At 41.8% G+C, this 20,215-nt stretch overlaps 1 protein-coding gene across 1 annotated transcript in view; it reads right to left on the bottom strand.

Moving 5' to 3' along the window:
* usp43a (ubiquitin specific peptidase 43a) overlaps positions 1-20,215 on the bottom strand; it is a 90,438-nt gene that overhangs the window by 51,952 nt on the left and 18,271 nt on the right. The window contains exon 3 of the mRNA XM_062387109.1: positions 2,576-2,679. Within this exon, the coding sequence (XP_062243093.1) occupies positions 2,576-2,679 (104 nt within the window). The remainder of the gene's footprint in view (positions 1-2,575; positions 2,680-20,215) is intronic.

Genomic DNA, 20,215 nt, shown 5'->3' with positions numbered 1-20,215 from the left:
CTGTGAACCCCCATGTGAGGGTGAAAGTCTTACAGAGGTACTGTGGTCCCTCACTAGTATGAAGCATCTCCTGTGTCACTACCGGCCTCAGGAGGGATCAGGCCTCAGCACAGAGCCTCTTCAGCAGACACAAAGCAGTGATAGGATGCAGAGGCATGTTCGCTAATTACACCAGCTCGGTAATGATTGTGCGTGTTTGTGTGTGTGTAAAAACATGCCATACACGTCTCTCTGTTTGTCCACATACTTTATAAATGTGCGTGTTTGTAGCAAATACAGCTATTTATTCTCTCCACACACACACACACACACACAGCAGGGAGGGGTGCGGGAGTCTAGTGCTCATTACAGCAGGTCTGATAAAGGACAACAATTACATCGTCTGCACTCACAGCCACATAATAGAAACACAAAGAAATGCCCCTCTAAATATAGACTGAATTGTTCATGAAAAGAAAAGGAGGAGAGGGGACATTTGTTAAATGTGGGGAAACAGGTGTGTGAGTAATTCCGGGGGAAAGAACAGGATGTGTGTGTGCGTGCATGTGTGAGTGTGTGTGTGTGTGTGTGTGTGTGTGTGTTTGGGTGGGTGTGTGCATGAGCTGTTGAAAGATGCAGTGGGTGCTTCCAGGGACTTTTGTTGTGAAAATTTCCCCCCCAAGGGTTGTTGCTCTAATCAGCCAATTAACTGGCAGCTAATCTGATAATGACACATAACCACTCAGGTGTTTGTGTGTTTGTTTGTGTGTGTGTGAGAACAGTGTGAGAGACAACAGGGAAGAGTGAGAAAAAGAGCATTAAGCCTACCACGGCGACACGGTCCAGTTCTAAACATTCAATCCATCATCCTTCAGTGAGGGAACGGGCTAATCCCACGACTGAATGGCTGGTTAATCTTGCAGTGAGCTGTTCAATACGGTACATGTGTTGCAGGCCGAGCCTTTTTATTGCTTGACTCACGGACTAAACTGCTGCAAGTCGACTATTTGTGTTCACCCAAACACAACAGGTTGACTCTCTGGTGTGGCTGTGACTCTGTGCCTGTATTCAGACTGTGAGGGACATGATCACTTCACACTCAGGGCTATTTTAACTGTGAAATCTGACAGGTAGATTTTACTTGAAGAATCAATCGAAACAATTGTATTGAAAAATTAAAAAAAAAAAGTTAAAAACATTATTATGCTTAGGTTTTATTTACTTTATATGTCCTTTCACTTAAAACTTGGAAGCATTTGCTTAAGTTTTCAACCTCTTTGTATAACTGAGAATTCTAAACGCCAAAGATTTGAGTGATTGACTGAAAGGTCCACACAAAAGGTGTTGATGTAAACTGGCTGCTAAGAATATTTACTTAACACTCTTATATTTCAGGGGCCTATATGCACATCATTAAAGGTACTAAAATGCATCTAACAAAACAGCAACATGACCTACACTGAAAAAGGATTTATCCCAATTGAGGATACATTGAAAAATACATTTATTTTCGTGTTATAAAAATGCTTTTGTGAGCCGGGAAACAATTCTTCCTCCGTCAGTGTAGCACAAACTGCTGAATCAACCAGAGAGTAAGAGGATAAGTAAAGAACATAAAGCCACACATTGTATCAATAATAACATCTCGCATTTACATTTTGAATTCACACATGGTTTACTGTGTCTGTGGGTGTGTATGTATTTACTTATTCACTCATGTTCAAAAGTCCTGCCTGTTTAAGGTCAGGCTTTATTTTCCATTTTAGAAACTTCTCTACTGAACACGAAAACAAATGAACCTTTTCCTATTTGCCGCCTGGCTGAAACAAAGACAGGAATTTAATTGAAACAAGCTAGAGGACAAACTTTAGTCGGCCCTAATGTCAGGCACAGCAAGATGGTGACGAGGGGAAATGCCTACTCCGACCAACTGACTGACAAGCACATCTACAACTGGAATATAGAGTTATTATTTCTACTAGATTGCAGATTATTTTAAAAGTATTCCGCCTCTAAAATGTTTAGAAAATGTGAAAAATGTTCAGAATAAAAAGTCTTTCAAGCTTTGCTCAACTTAGCTCTGGTAACATTTTGTCTTTGTACAAGAGAATGACTTTAAATCTGAGCTGAAAACTTGACTTCAACCTTATCTCCTGAGTAAACACCCTCTGCCCTGTGTGGCGACAAGGTTCCTGAAAGGTCTAGAGTCAGTTCCATTAGAGGGTCTATTAAACTTGAGAACCCATGTCTCTGACTTTCAGCTGTGAATGAAGCGGAGGGCCAGAAGCGCTTTCTAAAGATAAACCCCCTGAATCCATTGCAGGCCTGTCTGACCTACTTTCTCAAACTAGTGATTCTTATCCACAGGAGAGAAAATACATTCTCACCTGTGCTGAATACCTTTTCTCTTTTACGGTATGTATTTTACTTGGTTTATTCAAACACCCCCCAGGGGGTGAGTTAAAGTGCCCAGTGGATTCACGTGCAAGCTGCATAACTAAAACACCAGTTTGACACTTAATGTCCACCACACGATGGACAATCAGCCATTTAGACCACACATCTGAAACATCTGAGCTGTTTTTGTCCCTCTCACCTGTACTGAGCCTGGAAGTGTTCCTGGACAAAACTGTGTCGACCCCGAGGCTGCTGTGTGCTGGCTGAACTGGGACTGGAAGAATCCTCCCCTGGACTGGGTCCCTGCAGATAAATGAACCCAAGGGAAAAAATATAAACAAATGGTATTTACTTCAACTTTTAAGAATCATCAGATTATCATTCCGAGTTTGATATTTACAAAACCCTGAGCATACTAAATGCAATTTAAGCTGCAGCAGAAAAGATTTTGTGTTTAGAAATGTGTTCAGGGTGCATGCACAGTGAATCCGTATTTGTTTTATTCCCTTTGCCCAAATTCATTTCAGGAACCTGATATGTAACTGACATGAGATTGTTATTGTTTTGTTGCACAGGAGAAGATAAATCAGAACCTCAGGGAAAGAGGGCAAAACTCTGAATAGTAGATTTCACCACAGCTGAAAAAAATTGTGTGGCAGGCTGAAGCGAATCAAAAGCATAAGTTGTGCAAGTGTCTGGGTAAATAAAATAAAATAAAACATTAGAGTGGGGGGGTATGTCATCTACCTGTGAGAGAAGTAAAGTTTAAATGGTAAAAAACAGAACATTCAGCACAGATTGGATTTTTGTGTCAGCCGTCCTCAGTGCCACGCGGATATCTGCTGAATAAACTAAATCGCTGCGATGCCCGGCATGCTGGGTCGGACACAGCAGGAGAGCAAAAAGAATTTCAAGACAAGCTCAAGAATGAAAGGATGATGGCAATGAATTAAAGATGGACAAATGACTTGGGGAAACAGCGCAAAAGATTGCTGAATCTTCATCTTGATATTTAAACTGCCAGCTAACACTAGGAGGTAATGACTGATTAAACACACACAAGCTGTGAGTCACTGTATGTGCAAGTGCTGCGGAGTCGTGTGAAGTGAAGAACACACCAGAGGCGTGTAAAAATGGGTTTGTCGGCAGAGCAACGGGGCACAGACAGCGATGGGGTGGCATCAGCCATAAATCAAGCTCTGTAGCGTCAGCGTTTTTGTGGCAGAAAACGTTGCACGATTTAGCAGCATTTGCGCAGGTGTTATTACACAGCACACTCTTACACAGGTAGGGCTGTTGTAGTGCCATGTTCTGCCTGCCTGCTTGTCACTAGACAGCGCAAAACCGATACAGTTTATGCTGGCCTACCTGCCTGCCAAGGATGGTAAAAACTTTATGAGTCTTTGAATGGGCCACAGGTGGGATTTCTCCCACTGCTGCTGATGGACAGTCTGAATGTGACCTATGGATCTGTATGTTTATGTGTGTGAGAGGAAGTGACAGTGGGACAAAGAGGACTGCACACAACTCAACGAAGAAGAGGAAGCACTGCAGGGATGTCATGAAGAACTCAGAATATGACATCATGCATAGCTCAAAAATTCATTTCTCAAGGTATCTTTAAAGTACTACAACCTGAAGTTTGTAGAGACTGCACAAATCTTCTATGTCTATGATGTCAGATCATGACATTATATAGTGTGGTAATGCATTCACTTTTATAACCAATAAGAATAGAGACAAGATCTACGGCTTATTCAGACTGACAATCATTTGTCAGAATTTTGTATAACAGTCATTATGATATCTATCTGTGAGCAACACACAGCATCCTCTTCCAAAGGAGATTCACGTGTCGATTCTGTACATTGAAACTAGGGGATATCAGTAAGGATCCCTTTTTAACCTGTTGTGTTGCTTCAGGATGGGGTTTCAAACGTTCACACACGAGAGATTATCAAATATGTTGATGACAAGTTGTTGATCATCTCTGTACCTTCTCTGGAGGAATGAGACTTTCTGTGCTGGTCTCAAATCATGTCTTTGGAAGTAATGATGACCCAACTTTGCAGAAGTTTGTCTGTTGTTCAAACAAAATGTAATCATAACTGCATCCACTTTGAACAATAACCAGCTTTTTGGCATCTCAGAAAATCCCTCCAAGGGTGGCACTCTCCAGATTATATAACGAGGCAAAGGCTCAAAGCCCAGAAACCATGTCAGACAGTTTGTTTGCAAACTTCACCTCAGCCCATTTCCAGACTTGGCCTCATCTTACCTTCAGAGTTTGCCGCTATACTAATCACAATATAAAGCAGATTTTCCTTTAAATCACCACAAATTCAATAGCAATACTACTGGACTCTAACAAGGAGAAACCACGAGAGAAAATCTAGATTTAGTGCGTCTGTGTCTTTTAATGACACCAAGAGTTAACACAACAGAGAGGAGAAGAGGCAGCTGCACCTGCTGTTTGCTGGGAGCAGTATTTACTTATGACGCAGAGTAAGATAAGACTGACAACACAAAAATGCAGGTGCTTCTGCCCCCCAGCAAACGTTAGCAGTACATTTATTTCTATAGCCCATATTCACAAATTGTAATATGGGCTTAACAAGGTGCGACATCCTCTGTCCTTAACACTCAACAAGACTGAGGACAAATACACACTATTAACAGGAGATAAAACAGAGAAACCGCAAAGCGAGACACATGTGAGGGATCCTCCCTAAGGACGGACAGAGGTGCAATAGATGTTGCGTGTAGCTAAACACGACAAAAACATGATTACAATATTTACAATTCATAATGGGCTGTTTAGAAGTAGATTGAGCTAAAGAAATTGGAAAGGTGACTCATTGGGACCAAGGGGGGAATAGATTTTCTCCATCTTGGTGATTCTGTGTTGAATCTCTGACAATCAGGAAATGTAATGCTCACTTGAATTACATTTTTTTTTACTAAACTGATTCAAATAATTTAGTACTACTCTATATGAATATAAACAATCTAAACTAATAATAGAAACTTTGTTTGTAATTCCAATGATCCGTACTTTCCGTCGTGTCCCTTTTTTTCGTATCACAAGCTGAGCTGTGGCCGACTCAATTTCACCCTCTCTTCTTCATCTCTTCTCTGGAGGACAATGGAGAACAATCCTCAGACTCCCTGAGACAAGAGTCGCTCACACAAGCATCACCATGGCAACGCTGACCGCATTCCACCATACCATTTTTTGTTTGTTTTAATCACTCACAGAATGGCTGGGAAAAAAAGACTTTGGCACCATGTCAATGTCTTATGTTCACACTTCAGTGCATTCTAAAATAAATACAAAACTCAACCTGAGGATCAGAAAAGCACTTTTTTAAGCACTGTCACAACAAGGATGAGAGAATGACAAGGACTCAAGTGCACTCTGCATTTGCAGGCAGCTTTTCACATTTTCAGAGATGTCATTTGCAGCAGTGCACTGAATATGTTGTCAGCATAAAATAGACTGACAGATTCTAAGATTCCCAAAGCGATGAAATACACCAAGCACAACGTACACCAGTGTAAGTTTTTAAATGCTAAATATAAAAAGTGTTTAAGGCTTTCAAGACCCGAACGCAGACACACACCAAAGCAGGTGGGTGCAGTGAATAGGGGTTGGCAATATAGTTACGAGTTTGATTTTCTGGATTTTATGAGACACATGTTTAAACCTGCTACACAAGAAGAGACGTAACGTGCGGGTCAGGAAATCCGGGTTAAAGTGACCGGAACGATCCGGAGTCATGATCTGACATCAACAAATATTGAGATTAGATTTATTTTCCATATCGCCCAGCCCGTGCAGTAAGATGATTATAATTGGAAAACCAGGCTTACAGGTGCTCCAGCTGGCAGGCAGGCGAACAGATGCAGAAGCGGAGACAAAAACAGGCGATTCAATCTGGAATGACTCAAGGAAACAGCAGGGAACCCAATATAAGCACGATGTAACACCGGGGAGCTGCAGAGACAAAATGACAAACTGAGAGGGGAAACACGGGGACTGAACACACATAAGGGCAGAGGTAAGGAGACTCAGGTGAAACACATTAGGACGGGGCAGGAAGCAACAAACAAGGAAAGTGCATTTAAAGTAATTAAAGTAGGAAATAGTCACGAATCGTTGTCACTCAAGGGGGCCGATCACTGCCATCTCTTATCTGAGACAAAGGTTAATGGCGCATGTGAGGTCTGATGAGACATAAAGTGTAATTAGGGCTGCTCGATTAATCGAAATTTAATCGTGATTTTGATTATTGGGTCAAACGATCTCCAAACTACTATAATCGAGTTGAAACGATTATTTGACATTTTTTTTCGAAAGAGACACGGATGCGCAATTCAGTCCTTCCCCCAAAGCATTCAGTGGCTCAGCTGACTGGCTCTCACTCTCAAGCAGCTGTAAAGTGAAGGAGGCGAGTTTCATCGACAAAAAGGGTCGAAAAAGTACGAGCAGCAGATCAATAGTAAGAGTGGAAACACAAATAGGAAATCCACCATAGACCAGACCGGCTCATTTCAGTTCAGCCTTAGTGGTCTACGCGGCCCAAGAAGGCCAACTCTTTTGTGGGCTGCGTTAGCCACGTTCTACGAAGGGGGCGGTACCACATTCTATACATAGCTAAAGAATGGCTTTGATACTTTATTCTCTATGCATAACAACTCAAAACAATCTATCCCTTGAGGACCGCATCTTCTAGGCAGGTCAACAACATCTGAACCAGACCTGAGAGCAGAGGCCTCCACTGAGAGAAACACAAAGAGGCTAAATCTACATATAAGACACCTGCAATACATGTAAAGGTGACATCCAGTATATATTCTGTACACTGCAGATAACACACACTGGGAGAGACAGAGAGAGAGAGCACAGTGTACGGCGTCTCTCTTTATTTGGCACAGAGGGAAGAATGAATACCACAACTCAGTTCCTGCTTTGCTATCGTCTGCCAAAAATAGTTGCGGGGGTCGGCCGCTGCAATATCAAGTGAATACTAATATTCAGAAACACTAAGCTGTGCAATTGTCGCATGGGTGTAATCCAAATAAACTCTGAAGGACCACATCTAGGCCTTATTCAACTGTCTACTGTTGCTTGGGAACAAAAACTACTGGCATCATCTACATGCCCCTGGCAGCGTAATTGATTTCTAAGATTTACATATTGGTCCCGGTTCCTGCACTCAGCGTGTTCTAGCTGTTTGCCTTGCTCTCTAAATTGTTGTAGCATCACACTGCGGAGGAGCTTCTATTAGAAGACGGTAGAAGACAAGGAGCAGGTGCAGCAAGTAGCTGAGGGAAGGACTGAAGGGAATCTTTAAGGGCTCAATTGAAATGCTCTTCTACTGCCTCTTTTGCAGTAAAAGGGAGCTCCAATTTTTTCAGCTTTTGTGCATGAGACCAGTTTTTTGGGGATGTGTTTTCCCCCTACTGCCAGGTGTTGTTTGAGTGCAGCAAAAAACTATGATCTAATATCGTGCACTTGCCAAATGCCCGGAGGACTCTGGGTTCTGGGATTTGGAAACGTATCTTTGAGAAAAAAGAGCTGCATTATTTCTTCATGAGCATTTATAGTAACTTTGCTCCACTGAGCCGGTTTCTATTATTACAGCGGTGCTCCAACATGAACCACTTTTTGTTCAAGTCAGTTTTGGCAGCGGAGCCATTCCCAGTGTATTGAGCAAGGTTTCTGTGTGTTTCCGGGATGTAAAAAAAAAAAGAAGAGCTAAGGTCACTTTGCAAAGAACATTGTGTCCTCCAACTCTTTTGTTCTCCCTCTCTTTTTACTCCCGCTCTGAGCAATGAGAGGTCAAATGGGTACATATCACCCCCATCAGCAGAGCTCAGCATCATCGCATCACAGGAGCAGCAAACCCACAAGGGCTTATGGGTATTGTGTATCAGTGAGAACACTGTGCTTTGTGCACATGCAGGCACGAAGGCTCACCACAGCCTGATCACACATGAATACACACACACACACATACACACACGCAAGAAATCCAAGCAAGCACAGCCTCAATAACAGCACCACGGCCATGTCAAATTAGAGAGCGAAGTCATGTTGTTGCTTCAGTCAGCATTAGTCAGCTCTTCTCGGTACTGACTGAAACCTTGGGATCTCTCCTCTCATCCTGCCTGTCTTCACCTCCTGCACCGCTAAAAGACTTGACTAGGATTTAGTGAAAACACCAAGACACTCTCATGTGAATGTTTGGCCAATAATATCAGCCGATGTCAGTTTTTCACAGACATAACCGTATCTTCATGTTTGTCGATATAACTTTAATTCTACAGAAGAAACAATGCAGAAATGATGGATTCATCTTTGCAAAACTTCATAAAACATGTTTTTTTTTTCATTTCAGTAATTCAAGCTCTTTTAACTTGCTTGTATTCATGTTTTCTTTGTATGAATCAATACATTTATAATAACATCTAGAGTTAACAGTAAAACATCAAGATGCATTAAACTCCTTTGTCATAAGGTTTTGATAATGAAATCCTTTTAAGCATCTGCATTTTTGGGATACATCTGTGACGTATCACTGTAAAGATTTCCCTCCTTAATATCAGTTCAGCATCAGGCCCCCATCAGGCTCTTCCTTGTAACCTCAGATCTTTGCTCCTTGTAACCTTTCTGACGCTCGGTTCAGGACTGAGTTCTGTGTGATCAGAGGAACATTTCTCCGGTGCAGCCACTGTAATGTCTTTGGCCCTGTGCCCCCTCTGTCTGCTGGCAGAGGCACAGCTTCCCTCCGGAGATCTTCACACTCCAACCCCTACATGATAACATATGTTGTTATCAAAGCTCTTCTGATTCCCCGTGGCACGCATTCAAGTGAGACGTTGCTGAAGAGCTGCTCCACAGCATGCTGGGAAGGGAGTGGGAGTTCGGATGTATATTTTTGAAGATGTGTATATGTGTGTAATTCTATCTTTGTGAGTGGACATTTTTAGCATATTCCTTACAGACAGAGGACATTTTGACCATTCCTTGCTTTTTCAAAGAAATATCTGTGGGTTAGAAGGAAAGCGCAGTGTGATTTTTTTTTTTCCGATGTGAGGTTATGAGCAGCCACATGAGTGAGATTGTCATATCTATGCCATATCCATTTTACCTTAGATGTAAAGTTTTTCAATAAAAATAATGACACTATTTCTCTTTACAACCTATTAAGTACCCCTCGATAAGCCAGCAATAAATCCTCCCTCATGAGGATCATAATGTTCAGTTTTGACTGAATCAGCTATAAAGACGTATTGATTTAATTTAATGATAATTTTGGAGGACTACATTTGTAGTGTGGTATAGCTGTACATGGTTATACTGACAGGTCTTCCTATTGTTTACTCTATCCTATTTATACAAATAAATGCCAACAAAAATAGAAAGGAACACTCTCAATATATGCCAGTACAGATTTGACATACTTACGTTGTACCTAGGTATAGTGTGAAGAGTGTATATGTCACAACAATCCTTTAGAATCATGATGATAAGGATTAGGATGAGGATGAGGATTCAATGAATTATTGAACTATTATTGAGATGGGCCACTGCAATAGTTTGGATAACTTAGAAGCAAACTGTAACCAGCCTGTGACAGTGATGCAGCCGCCTGCAGTCTGGTAAGCTGAGATCTCTCTGAGGTAACATGGTGATGACACCTGCTGGAATAACAATTTCTCCACTTCCACTGCTCCTCTTTACTTTTCCCAGTCTGTAGGGCTTAGGTTTGAGCAGCAGCAGCCACTGTGTTTTCCCTCCTGAAGTGTATGAATTAATATTTCAATACTTAAAACTGACAAACTTCAAATTTGTATGACAGTGGCTCTACCCGGGAGTGGAAGTGACCTGAAGGCACTTCTGTAAAGCAACAAAAAGGACATGTCATTTTATCAATTCTACTGGGTGAGTGTGCTGAGTAACCTAAGCTGCAGTTGGGGAGAAAAATGTGTCTTTTTATTGAGACTAAAAATAACCTAAAAAATAACCATAAAAATTTATAAAACAGGTGCCCGACTGAAGAAAGACACTGATTCAGTTATCATCCCAAACCACATTTCTAATCAACTGCCTGGCTCAAGGGACTTAACACATTCACCTTAGCTGCCAGCACCCTGCTGTGAGGCATCCCGATACACTAAACACAAGAAAATGCCTGCTCACTCAGACATTGCACACATCATATACTTACACTCTCTCAAACGGGTAAACGCAGGCAAGTGTATGTGTATTCAGGCAGGGTCATAACAGCTTCTAGTTCTTGCAAAAGCACAATATTAATATAACCTCTGGCTCTTGGTCTCAAAGCAAGAGAGACTATATTGATAAAGGAACACGGTCCCAGTCTGAGAGATGCTGAAATAGGTTTGCTAAGGAATTTGAGATGCTGCCATGAGTCTCCTTCCAAATGTGTTTTCAGCACACTGAGGCAAAGCATTTCCAGCCTGTGTCAACCAGGGCAACCAGGCATGTGATCTCAATTAGCCATACCTCAGGTTCAAATGACGAAGGTTTGGAAACATTCTCATAATACAATCTGGGAGATAGGTTCCAGAGCTGAGTCAAGTGTTTTCTGGGAGTAAAGCATATTTCTTGCCTGCCCCAGATCCTGGATGTAGCACCTCACAGATACAATAAATTAAGTTTGACATCCTTTCCTCTAGTGTGTTGTATATACGTTATTGTGCATGTAAAAGGTCTGCAAGGTTAAAAGACCTCTCCACCGCAAAAAACACTGCTCCTGAAGCTCCTGAATCATCAGTATTCCGGCAGCTACTTCAAATTCAAAACAACTTTATTTTTATCCTGGAGAGCAATTCTAATTCTTCTGAGGTCACATGACAACACAACAACATTTGCATAATGAGCACCTACCTGCTAGTCGGACACACACACCAACAAAGCCAAGTAAAGCGAGAAAGGATGCCAATATTTCCTAAATGAACTGGAAGTGGTGGATCAATAACAACAGAGTGGGTCAACTGGCCAATCAGAGGAGACCTTGCTTTATCTGGAGGGGGGTCTTGAAGAGGCAGTAACGACAGAATGAGGTTGTTGATGTGTTTTCTGAACATCAGAGCTCGTAAATATTTTCCAGTAACAACCCAAATTAAAATGATGAGGGTAACGTCTAACCCTAATGCCTAATATGAGAAGAAGTTATCAAAATTGATAGTATAGAGTTTTCTAGTTTTTTATATAAACAATGTTGCTAAACTTTGTTGGACTTTCCAACTGCACTAAATAAACCACAGTCTGCTCAACACGATTACAAGAAACCTTTTCAAGGTATAAAATTAACAAATAAATATTCATTGTAATAAAAGATGCAAGAAAATGAAAACAATTACTGAGTAGGACATTAACTACATACTAATGAACTTAGTGGGTCTTCAGATCTTTTGCAAGCTTTGTGGGCAGTTTCTATCTTATCCATGTTTGTGATCTTAGCATTAGCATGTGTACTCTTTGTGATTGTATGCTCAGTAACTTCTTCTGAGGCTCACTTCAGAGAAGTTGAGCTAGCCCACAATTAGAGCTGCTTGTATCAGCTTGATGTTTTCAGTATCCTGCAGGAAGAGATGACGTCTCCCACTGTGCGTGCGAAATTAGGCGAGCCAATGTTGACATAGCTGTTGGCTGCTTCAGGAAACAGCCGGATCCCCTCTTGTCTTTCAGATGAGACCCCGCCACCAGAGCATTCCAATGACAGTCATATCAGCACAGGCCAGATTTTATAACAAGTGAGCATGTGTGCGTCCTACACCTGAGAGTTTATCAACACAAGACGAATCCCTAATTAAACAGCTTCTCATAACAAATCAAGCTGTGCCGAAAGTCTCTCATAATTCATCAAATGATCAGCGTGGAGAGGCAGCATGGCGGAGGTTGATCAAGGTGAACAAGCAGAGATACGGGAGGAGGGAGTCAAAGAAGTACGGAGGAGCAGACGGCAAAGAAAAGAAAGAACAAAATATTGGTCCTGGCAGACTGGAAGACGCAGATAGAAAATAGCGAAGTTCGGCTAAAGCTGACAAAGTAAGCCCGAGTAGAACATAGATTGAGAACTTTGCCATTTCAACTTTATGGCAATGTAAGAATCTAGTTCTTGAACAACTTCTCTTAAAGAAGACCTATGATGCTCATATTCAGTTTCATATTTTAAATTGGGGTAAAACATGAAAAGGTTCACATGCTCCAATATCCAGGAAACGCATCACTGTCCTCATACTGTCCACTGCTGAAGCTCCTCTTTTAGCTCCCGTCTCATTAAGGCACCTCTCCCAATAAACCCCAGTCTGCTCTTATTGGTCAGCTGGCCCATTCTCTTGTGATTGGTGAACTTTTTGTGGAGCTTATAGAACATGTCGGCCTCTGCTCTTACTTTTATCTGGCTATATATGTGCATTATGCAAATGCTGGGGATGCCATCATGACAACAAGGACGTATTGGCCACATTACTGACAAGGTGTTTCAGAGGCTTCCGTTTTTTTGTTGGGTAGAGATGCTCCACATTTTATGTGGGCCCCAAAAAACGACATAACACACTATAGCAACAAAAAAATCTTAATACTATAGAGGTTAAAGACTTGGGCTTTATTGACAAGTTATTCCAGCCCAAAAAACTGTTTTGGGGCATTCTTATGAAAACTAGTGAGTGAGTGAGATTGTGCTGTTGCATTTAGTTTCCAGGGAAAAAGAAAAGAGAAAACTTTTCACAAAGAGCAACACAAAACAACTTGTGCACCTGATGCACTGAACACTGAAGTCAGGCGGGAGTTTTGTCAACGTGAGTTGACATAAAGAGTGGGGGAAGAGGGATAGAGAGAGAAGAGAGAAGAGAACAGGGGCACACAGTGGTCCAGCGAAGGGGAGGAATGAGAGAAACGCTGTCCGTGCAGTAAAGCGGCTGACTCACCCTTATTCTTTCAGCTCCGGACTGCTGCCGCTAATTCGGCCTATTCAAAGCAGGCTTACGGTAACAAGGCAGTCTGGGAGATAACGGTGGAAGCCACAGGCATGTTCAACCACCCCAACCTTTGCACCTCTCTTCCTCTGCTCCACTGCTTCCCCCTGCCTTCTCCCAGCCGCCAAAACTCCTTCTACACTGTCAGTTCCCTCTAAATGCTCTTTGTCCAAGTCACTCTGTGCACGCTCACAACTAAATGATCACCCTGTAGTGATGTACATTAATTACACCACTTGTCAACACATTTGATGCACCTTTTTTCTGATCTTAGGCCTGCGTCAAGTTGAGGAGTACTTCATGTATCTATTCCATTTCATTCGGCGCCAAGTGCAGCAAGAACCGCCACTCTCCGGCTGTTACTATGGAGATGCCAGAAGGGCCAAAACAAGGCAGAAAATAAGCCGCCTCAGAGGAGAGCCAATGGCAGAGTGAAGACACTAGCCGGGCAGCAGAAGAGCCATCCCTTTCTCTGCCAGGCCTCATCTGCACACAAGAAGTGATTATTCCAAGGAAAATACTGATAAAACAATTGACAGGACTCACTGAGAGGAAATGAGGAAGAGTCTTGTAAGGGTGTTTGCTCTCCCTAATTGGAGATGAGCTCTGAGATGTTCAGGGCCAGGGCATCTTGTCCCAACAGAGAAAAAGGCTGCACGGTTGATCTGTGCTTGGCCTTCTCTATAAAACAGGAAGAGATGTCATAGCAAGCTTTTTAAGTGCAACCTGATCACCTGCTAGACTATTTAATATCCGCATATTCTCTCTCTGAGACATTACAAAAGGTCAGCTACACAGAAGATCCCCAAACCCGATGCCTAAGAACACATATCAGGTCTGCAACTGGTTTAGTTTTACAGGCAAATTTCAGCAAAAGGCCAGACAGCCATTAAATGGAAGTATATGGACGCGGCTTCTTTTTTTAGATAAGTCCACTTGTTTTAGGGGGAACATAAGAGACAATAGATTTGTGTCTTAGTTAAGTACTGCATGGCCCTGTACCATGATTCTTTATAATGGGATCAACAGCATCCAAGAGGCAGAGATTGAATCAGGGAATGAGTCCAACCGCACAGAGAGATGAGGCAGCAGTTCACCGCAAAACACTCAAGAGGAGGAAGAGTGAAAGGCTTCTTGAGGAGTACTTACGGAGGAAGGAGCTGAGAGTTGCTGAGCTAGAGGGATGATGTTTGCTTCTTCATGTAGTGTTTTGCCCGGGCCATGAACTGGTTGCAGACTATATTGTGGTCCCTATGACTCTTCTCAATTGTGTGTATAAGTTGAATATTGTGCATGCTTCTTCAACAAACTACACTTCAGGGCAGACAGCCCTTGTCAGGGTAGCAGGTCACCGTGAGAAATCCCACCCCTGTTGGTGGCCAGTTAAAATATCCATTAAGTTTCAACCGTTCTGGACAGGCAGTTATGATGTAGCATAAATTCTGTAGATACCGTATTATGTGTGTGTGTGTGTGTGTGTTTGTGTGTGTGTGCGTGCGTGTGTGTACTGTGGTAGAGAAATTGGCATCAAGTATTAGTTTTTAATCACGTCTGTTGTGAGAAGCAGATCTCTGGTTTTGTGACATCCATGGTGAAATGTTCAAAGCTGTTTTGTTTTTTGTGTTTCATGAGACATGATGCTGCTGATGCTTTTAAAAGAGCTTCTCGTTCGGGCTGCACAGTCAGTTTTTTAAACCCTTTATCCTTCTGCACAATCTGCCAGACTGGCACATTAACACTTAAGCCGCTATAAAACCAAGGGAAAAAAGACATGCACCCACCCACAGTCAGTCACAAGCCAAAGAGCTACACTGCAAATTACAGGCTGATAAATGGACCACTAAGAGAAAGAAGATCTACATTTTGAGAAGATTCGACCATGTGTTGACAAGATAGCTTTGACTCAAATGCAAATTAAAAAAAATTGAAAAGAAAACAGATATGAGCCAAATTGTCGTTTTAAATGTAAATACATTTTCACTGGATTTCATATGAAACCAAATGACTTGGGCTTGAATGAGTTATGTATATTTTTACTTCAGGCCTCTGAGGATGATGGTAAACAATGGAGAACAGGTGACAGGAACAGGTCAGACTGCCTCGCAGCCACCAGTCCGGTTCCACAGGCCTGCAGGCACCAGGAAGACACAACCTTATAAGGCTGTAAATGTGGGTGTGGTGGAGGTAATAGCGAACAATGAATCTGTGGGACAAACATAGTTGACCTGAATATAACAAACAGAAAGCACAACTCTTTTCAGCTTCCACAAGCACCTGCAAAACCAGTTCTAGAAATCAAACACTAATCAAAACTAAAAAATGCTATCGAGTTTCCTCTGAGGAACTGCGTTGGATTATTATTTTCGATGCATGACTGTCAGACTCAAGGTGACCATGTTAGTGGCCGATAGACACCAGGTATCTCACAGAAAAAAAAAAACTCACCATCTTATAACTAAATCAAGTCGACCTCACCATAAAACAGGCTGTGTAAATATATCATCAAGAGGGGATTTTCAGTGGAGGCAATTACTAATTGCGTGGTTATTTATAGCATAAAAGGATAATTTTTGTGATATGTATTTTTTCTAATTGAGAACAGATTCTATGACAAACAAAACAAGCTTTTCCCGAACTGATTCCTCTGAGTCATCGAGCTCCAATGGAAAAGGTGCAGTCAGGATTTTGAGATGCTGCCATGATTCTCCCTCCCAATGTGTTTTCAGCACACTGAAGAAAAGCATTTAAATCGTGATTCAAGTGCAAAATTCAACCAGGGCGACCAGACATGTAATCTCAGTCAGCCAGACCCCCGGTTCAAATGACGAAGGTCTGGAGAAATGGAGTTTAAGCTCTGCCAAGTGGTTCTAAGACCGGAGCACAACTCTTGCCTGTCCCAGTCTCTGGATGTAGCATTTCACTTACAGGAGAAGCCACATCTCTGTCTGTCAGCTTGAGATTACAGAAACCACCTTTCAGCAATTCACAGATAACAATTTGGGGATCAAAGATCTTCTTTATCACACCTTTATATGATAAGGCCATGGAATCCCTTTGGTTGTTTTAAGAGGGCTGTTCTAAACAGGTTATCTGATCACATAGTTAACATGTCCTCCTTCAGAGAAACCAACAAATCAGAGCTAGATCACCGACAAATGAATTACACAAGAAAACTTCATGTGTGACCTGCATTTTGCTGCTGAAACACAAAAACTGCAGCAGAAACTTGGACTCACAAGCCCGGGTACAGTTAATGTCTTTGGATGGGATATGTGGATTTGGTTGATTTTTATATCAAAACAATAAATTGATCCTACTAGCCGAAGCCTGGGCATAAATTTGTTTATGTCCAAGACCGTTACAGTCTCAATACAAACTTTTCTAATCCACTGGGAGACCTAGAAATTCTATCCACATCTTTAAAAGGATATACAAAATTATACAAAGTGAAGGCTATTAAATTCAACGTCTTTACCGAGCTCTTTCAGAAAATCAGTTATTTTATGCTCTGGACGTGAGAACTGATTTCAGCAGCACTTACAGCACGAATCTAACTTCCCTTAACTTCCCAAGTTAACCCTCATCTTCATCAGAGGAAGCTCTCCTCAACACTCTCCACTTCTCTCTTTGTATGTCTTTCACTTTAATTCTTTCTCTCTCTCTTTCTGTATAGACACTAGTTTGTTTATCTTTCAGATATTCTTGAACTATTTCAAGAGGGACATCCATATTAATGCATTTAAGATATGTCCTGAATATTTCATTCACATAGTGGGATCCATTAAAAGCCCTTTGCAGTAAATGTCCACCTGCAGCCTGGTGGCAATGCCCACCTTAAGTTACTGTACTTTGGTCAAGTGCTTACATGTGTGCGTGAGTTCTGGCAGGCGAGCTAAAAGTATGGACAAACATTAATAGAAAATATGTTCCTGACCTCAAAGAGGATAAGATGGAAAATTTAGAGAAAAAAGCAGGCGAGGGCAACTCTGTCTGCTCCCAAACATGCAAGAGAGGGTTTTAAAAGCTTGTCCTGAAATACTTTACACACACACACAGAGAGAGAGAGAAAGAAGTGAGAGAGAAAGAGAGAGAGAGAAGACAGAGAGAGAGAGAGAGAGAGAGAGAGAGAGAGAGAGAGAGAGAGAGAGAGAGAGAGAGAGAGAGAGAGAGAGAGAAAGCGCGGACAGGAGGTTGTGGTTGCTTGCGCTACCATCTCCTAAGAGTGAATCAATTGCTGGGCTGGTGCTGCTGCCACTTATGGATCTCATCAGTGTCCCTCTCTCTGAGCAACTGCTTCCCACCCCCTGAGAGGAAATATTACATTTTTCATAACATCCCGCAGCATGGCATTTCAGTCGCAGCGCTCCTCTGTTGGGCTGCTCAACAGCTGAGTGGGGGGTCCCTATACTTAGAGATCCCTTGACTCACAAGCTCTGGCTACTCAGGTTCCTATGCCTGCCTCTGTGTTGCTTATAACTTCCTGCACAGAAACGTCATGCAGCATTCTGTGATTCCTTCTGTGGAGCCAAACAGGTCTAACCAGATTTTTAGTAAACATTAGCACAACGTCAACAAAATTCCTTCTGGGGGGGTGGAATGAGAAAGTCTGGTCAATGGAGGATTTCCTATTGGAATTCAGGTTTCCACTCAAAGCTGGGAATAGCAGAATAAAAGGCTCCAAAGAAAAAACTACCTAATAACCAGATTGTAGACTGGTCTGCCCAGACACATAAAACCAGCTATCGTCCAGTGAACACAGTTAAGCATTTAGCAGCTAAAGAGAGAAAAACTTCTTTCAAGAGTTGGTGGAGACCAAACCAGAGCAAGAGATAAAGCAAATATAATTTAACTCATCGAATGGATAGAAACAAAACTTCTGAACAGGTTCACTGAGCTTCAAAGCAGAGAATCATAATCAAACATCATCAATTCAGTTGTAGCCTCTCATTGGCTGTGTGATGACGAAGGCACCAACTCTATTCTTGTCCCTGGAGGATCTCCATTCTCACGTCATTACAATCTCTCACAATGAATAAAACTCTTCTTTCTTACTTTCTTACTTATTGTCATTCTGTATTCTTTCAAAAGAAAAGACAGTGAAAACAGAGCAGTGTTTCAGCCTGAATTCTGTGTGAGCACTGGATGTGCTAGCATACTGACAGACAGCCTCCTATTCCCTCCTTCTTAATCTGTATATCTTTTAATTTTAACTTCTTCTTTTAATTTCCTTTGGTAAATTTCTAAAGATATGAGACCACGTGAAAGAGATAAACGTAAGGTCAAAAAGTGGGGTGAGCAGGCAGGAGTTTTTTTAACAACTAGCGAGTGTAGTGTCAATTCAGAGGTGACACAAAAGAATGCTGAGGAGATCTCAGGGCAAACTCTCTCACGGGGCAAATGCAAAGTCAACAACTTTGTTTCATCTCAATACGCAGTGCAGGGGTAAACCCACCAAACAACCCCTCTCATTTCTCTGCACAAAGTCTGAGAGCGTTGGAGGGAGGGGATGGGGAGCGAGAGTGACAGAGGAAGGAGAAGGGCCCACTCATTCATTCATCTCTCACTAGCTGATAGATCGAGACATTACATCATGAAAGAGGCTTTAAAAAGACACTTGAACAGGGAGAGTGAATTATGGATGAGGCCGTGGCAAGAAAGAGAAAGCTAAAGTTTTGAAAAGCAGAAGCAGAAGTTGATGTTAAAGTTTCTAACCCCCATTAGTGGGGTAGGATAACACATGGGAATTAACTCACCCTGTCTATTCTGTCCAGACCATTTTACACCGACATGAAATCGACATTCAGACATAAATACAATAACTGCTGAAAACTGAGTTGGCTTCAAAAGAAGCCAAAGCTGCAACAACAAGCTTTATGACTTCTTTTGCAACATCAAACATTCTTCCCGAATTTCGGCAACAGTAACGCTCTTTGAAAAAAACGCATCAAAAAGAAAAAAAAGCTCCAAGATGTCTCTTTCAGGAACCTTCACACTCCCTCTCTGTCAAAAGGAATTCATGGCATCTCAGAAATGTCACTTTCACTTTAAATCAGGTTTTCTGGCCGAGTGTGGGCTGGTAGCTGTGGCAGGGGTTACCACCGCTTTGATGTCACCTTTGTTAGAGAGAGGAGAGGCTGAGCGGCGAAAGGGTGACGGCAACTAAAGGCCCTCACACAAGAAGGACTGGTCTAGCCAAAGACGTTGCTACATAACTTCAAAATGAAAGGATCAGGGTGACGATGGCCAAGACCCATCAGACACGAGGTGTCAGGAAGGAAAAAGAGCATCAGGTGCAACAACTGCTTGTTTTATCCGCCACCTGGAAAGACTTGCTGTGATTCAACAAGAAAACTGCACGTTAGAATTTCAGTCTGTGACATTGTCGTGGTAAAGCCCACTCACGCAGTACTAAGGCCTGGTCACATCAAAACTTTCAATCCAGGATCCTCTTGAGGTGGCCAAGTAAATCCAAAGTAAATGTTTTGTTAAGAGTTCAAATTTGATATAGTTTGTGATAACCTGATGCAATGACGTTTTGCACTATTCACAACAATCTCAGTTTAGAGCACATCCTAGTAATCCTACAGATACCCACAGATCAGTATCAGAATTCCTTTTATATATTCCTTCTTTTACAGATTAAATAATGCAGTCAAGATGTGCTTTTATGGTTACGGTTTATGTACAAAAGTTGATGTTCTATATATTTGGTTATATGTGTTTTCTTTTAACTAAGTTATTGGTTTTACGTATAAAGTTTATTGTTAAACTGTAAAATATCAAACCTCAACCATATAGTTTGCCATAACAGTTTTGTAATGACATC

Source organism: Platichthys flesus, chromosome 5 (assembly GCF_949316205.1).
Source record: "Platichthys flesus chromosome 5, fPlaFle2.1, whole genome shotgun sequence".
Taxonomy (NCBI): domain Eukaryota; kingdom Metazoa; phylum Chordata; class Actinopteri; order Pleuronectiformes; family Pleuronectidae; genus Platichthys; species Platichthys flesus.
This window is presented reverse-complemented; position numbering and strand designations above follow the sequence as displayed.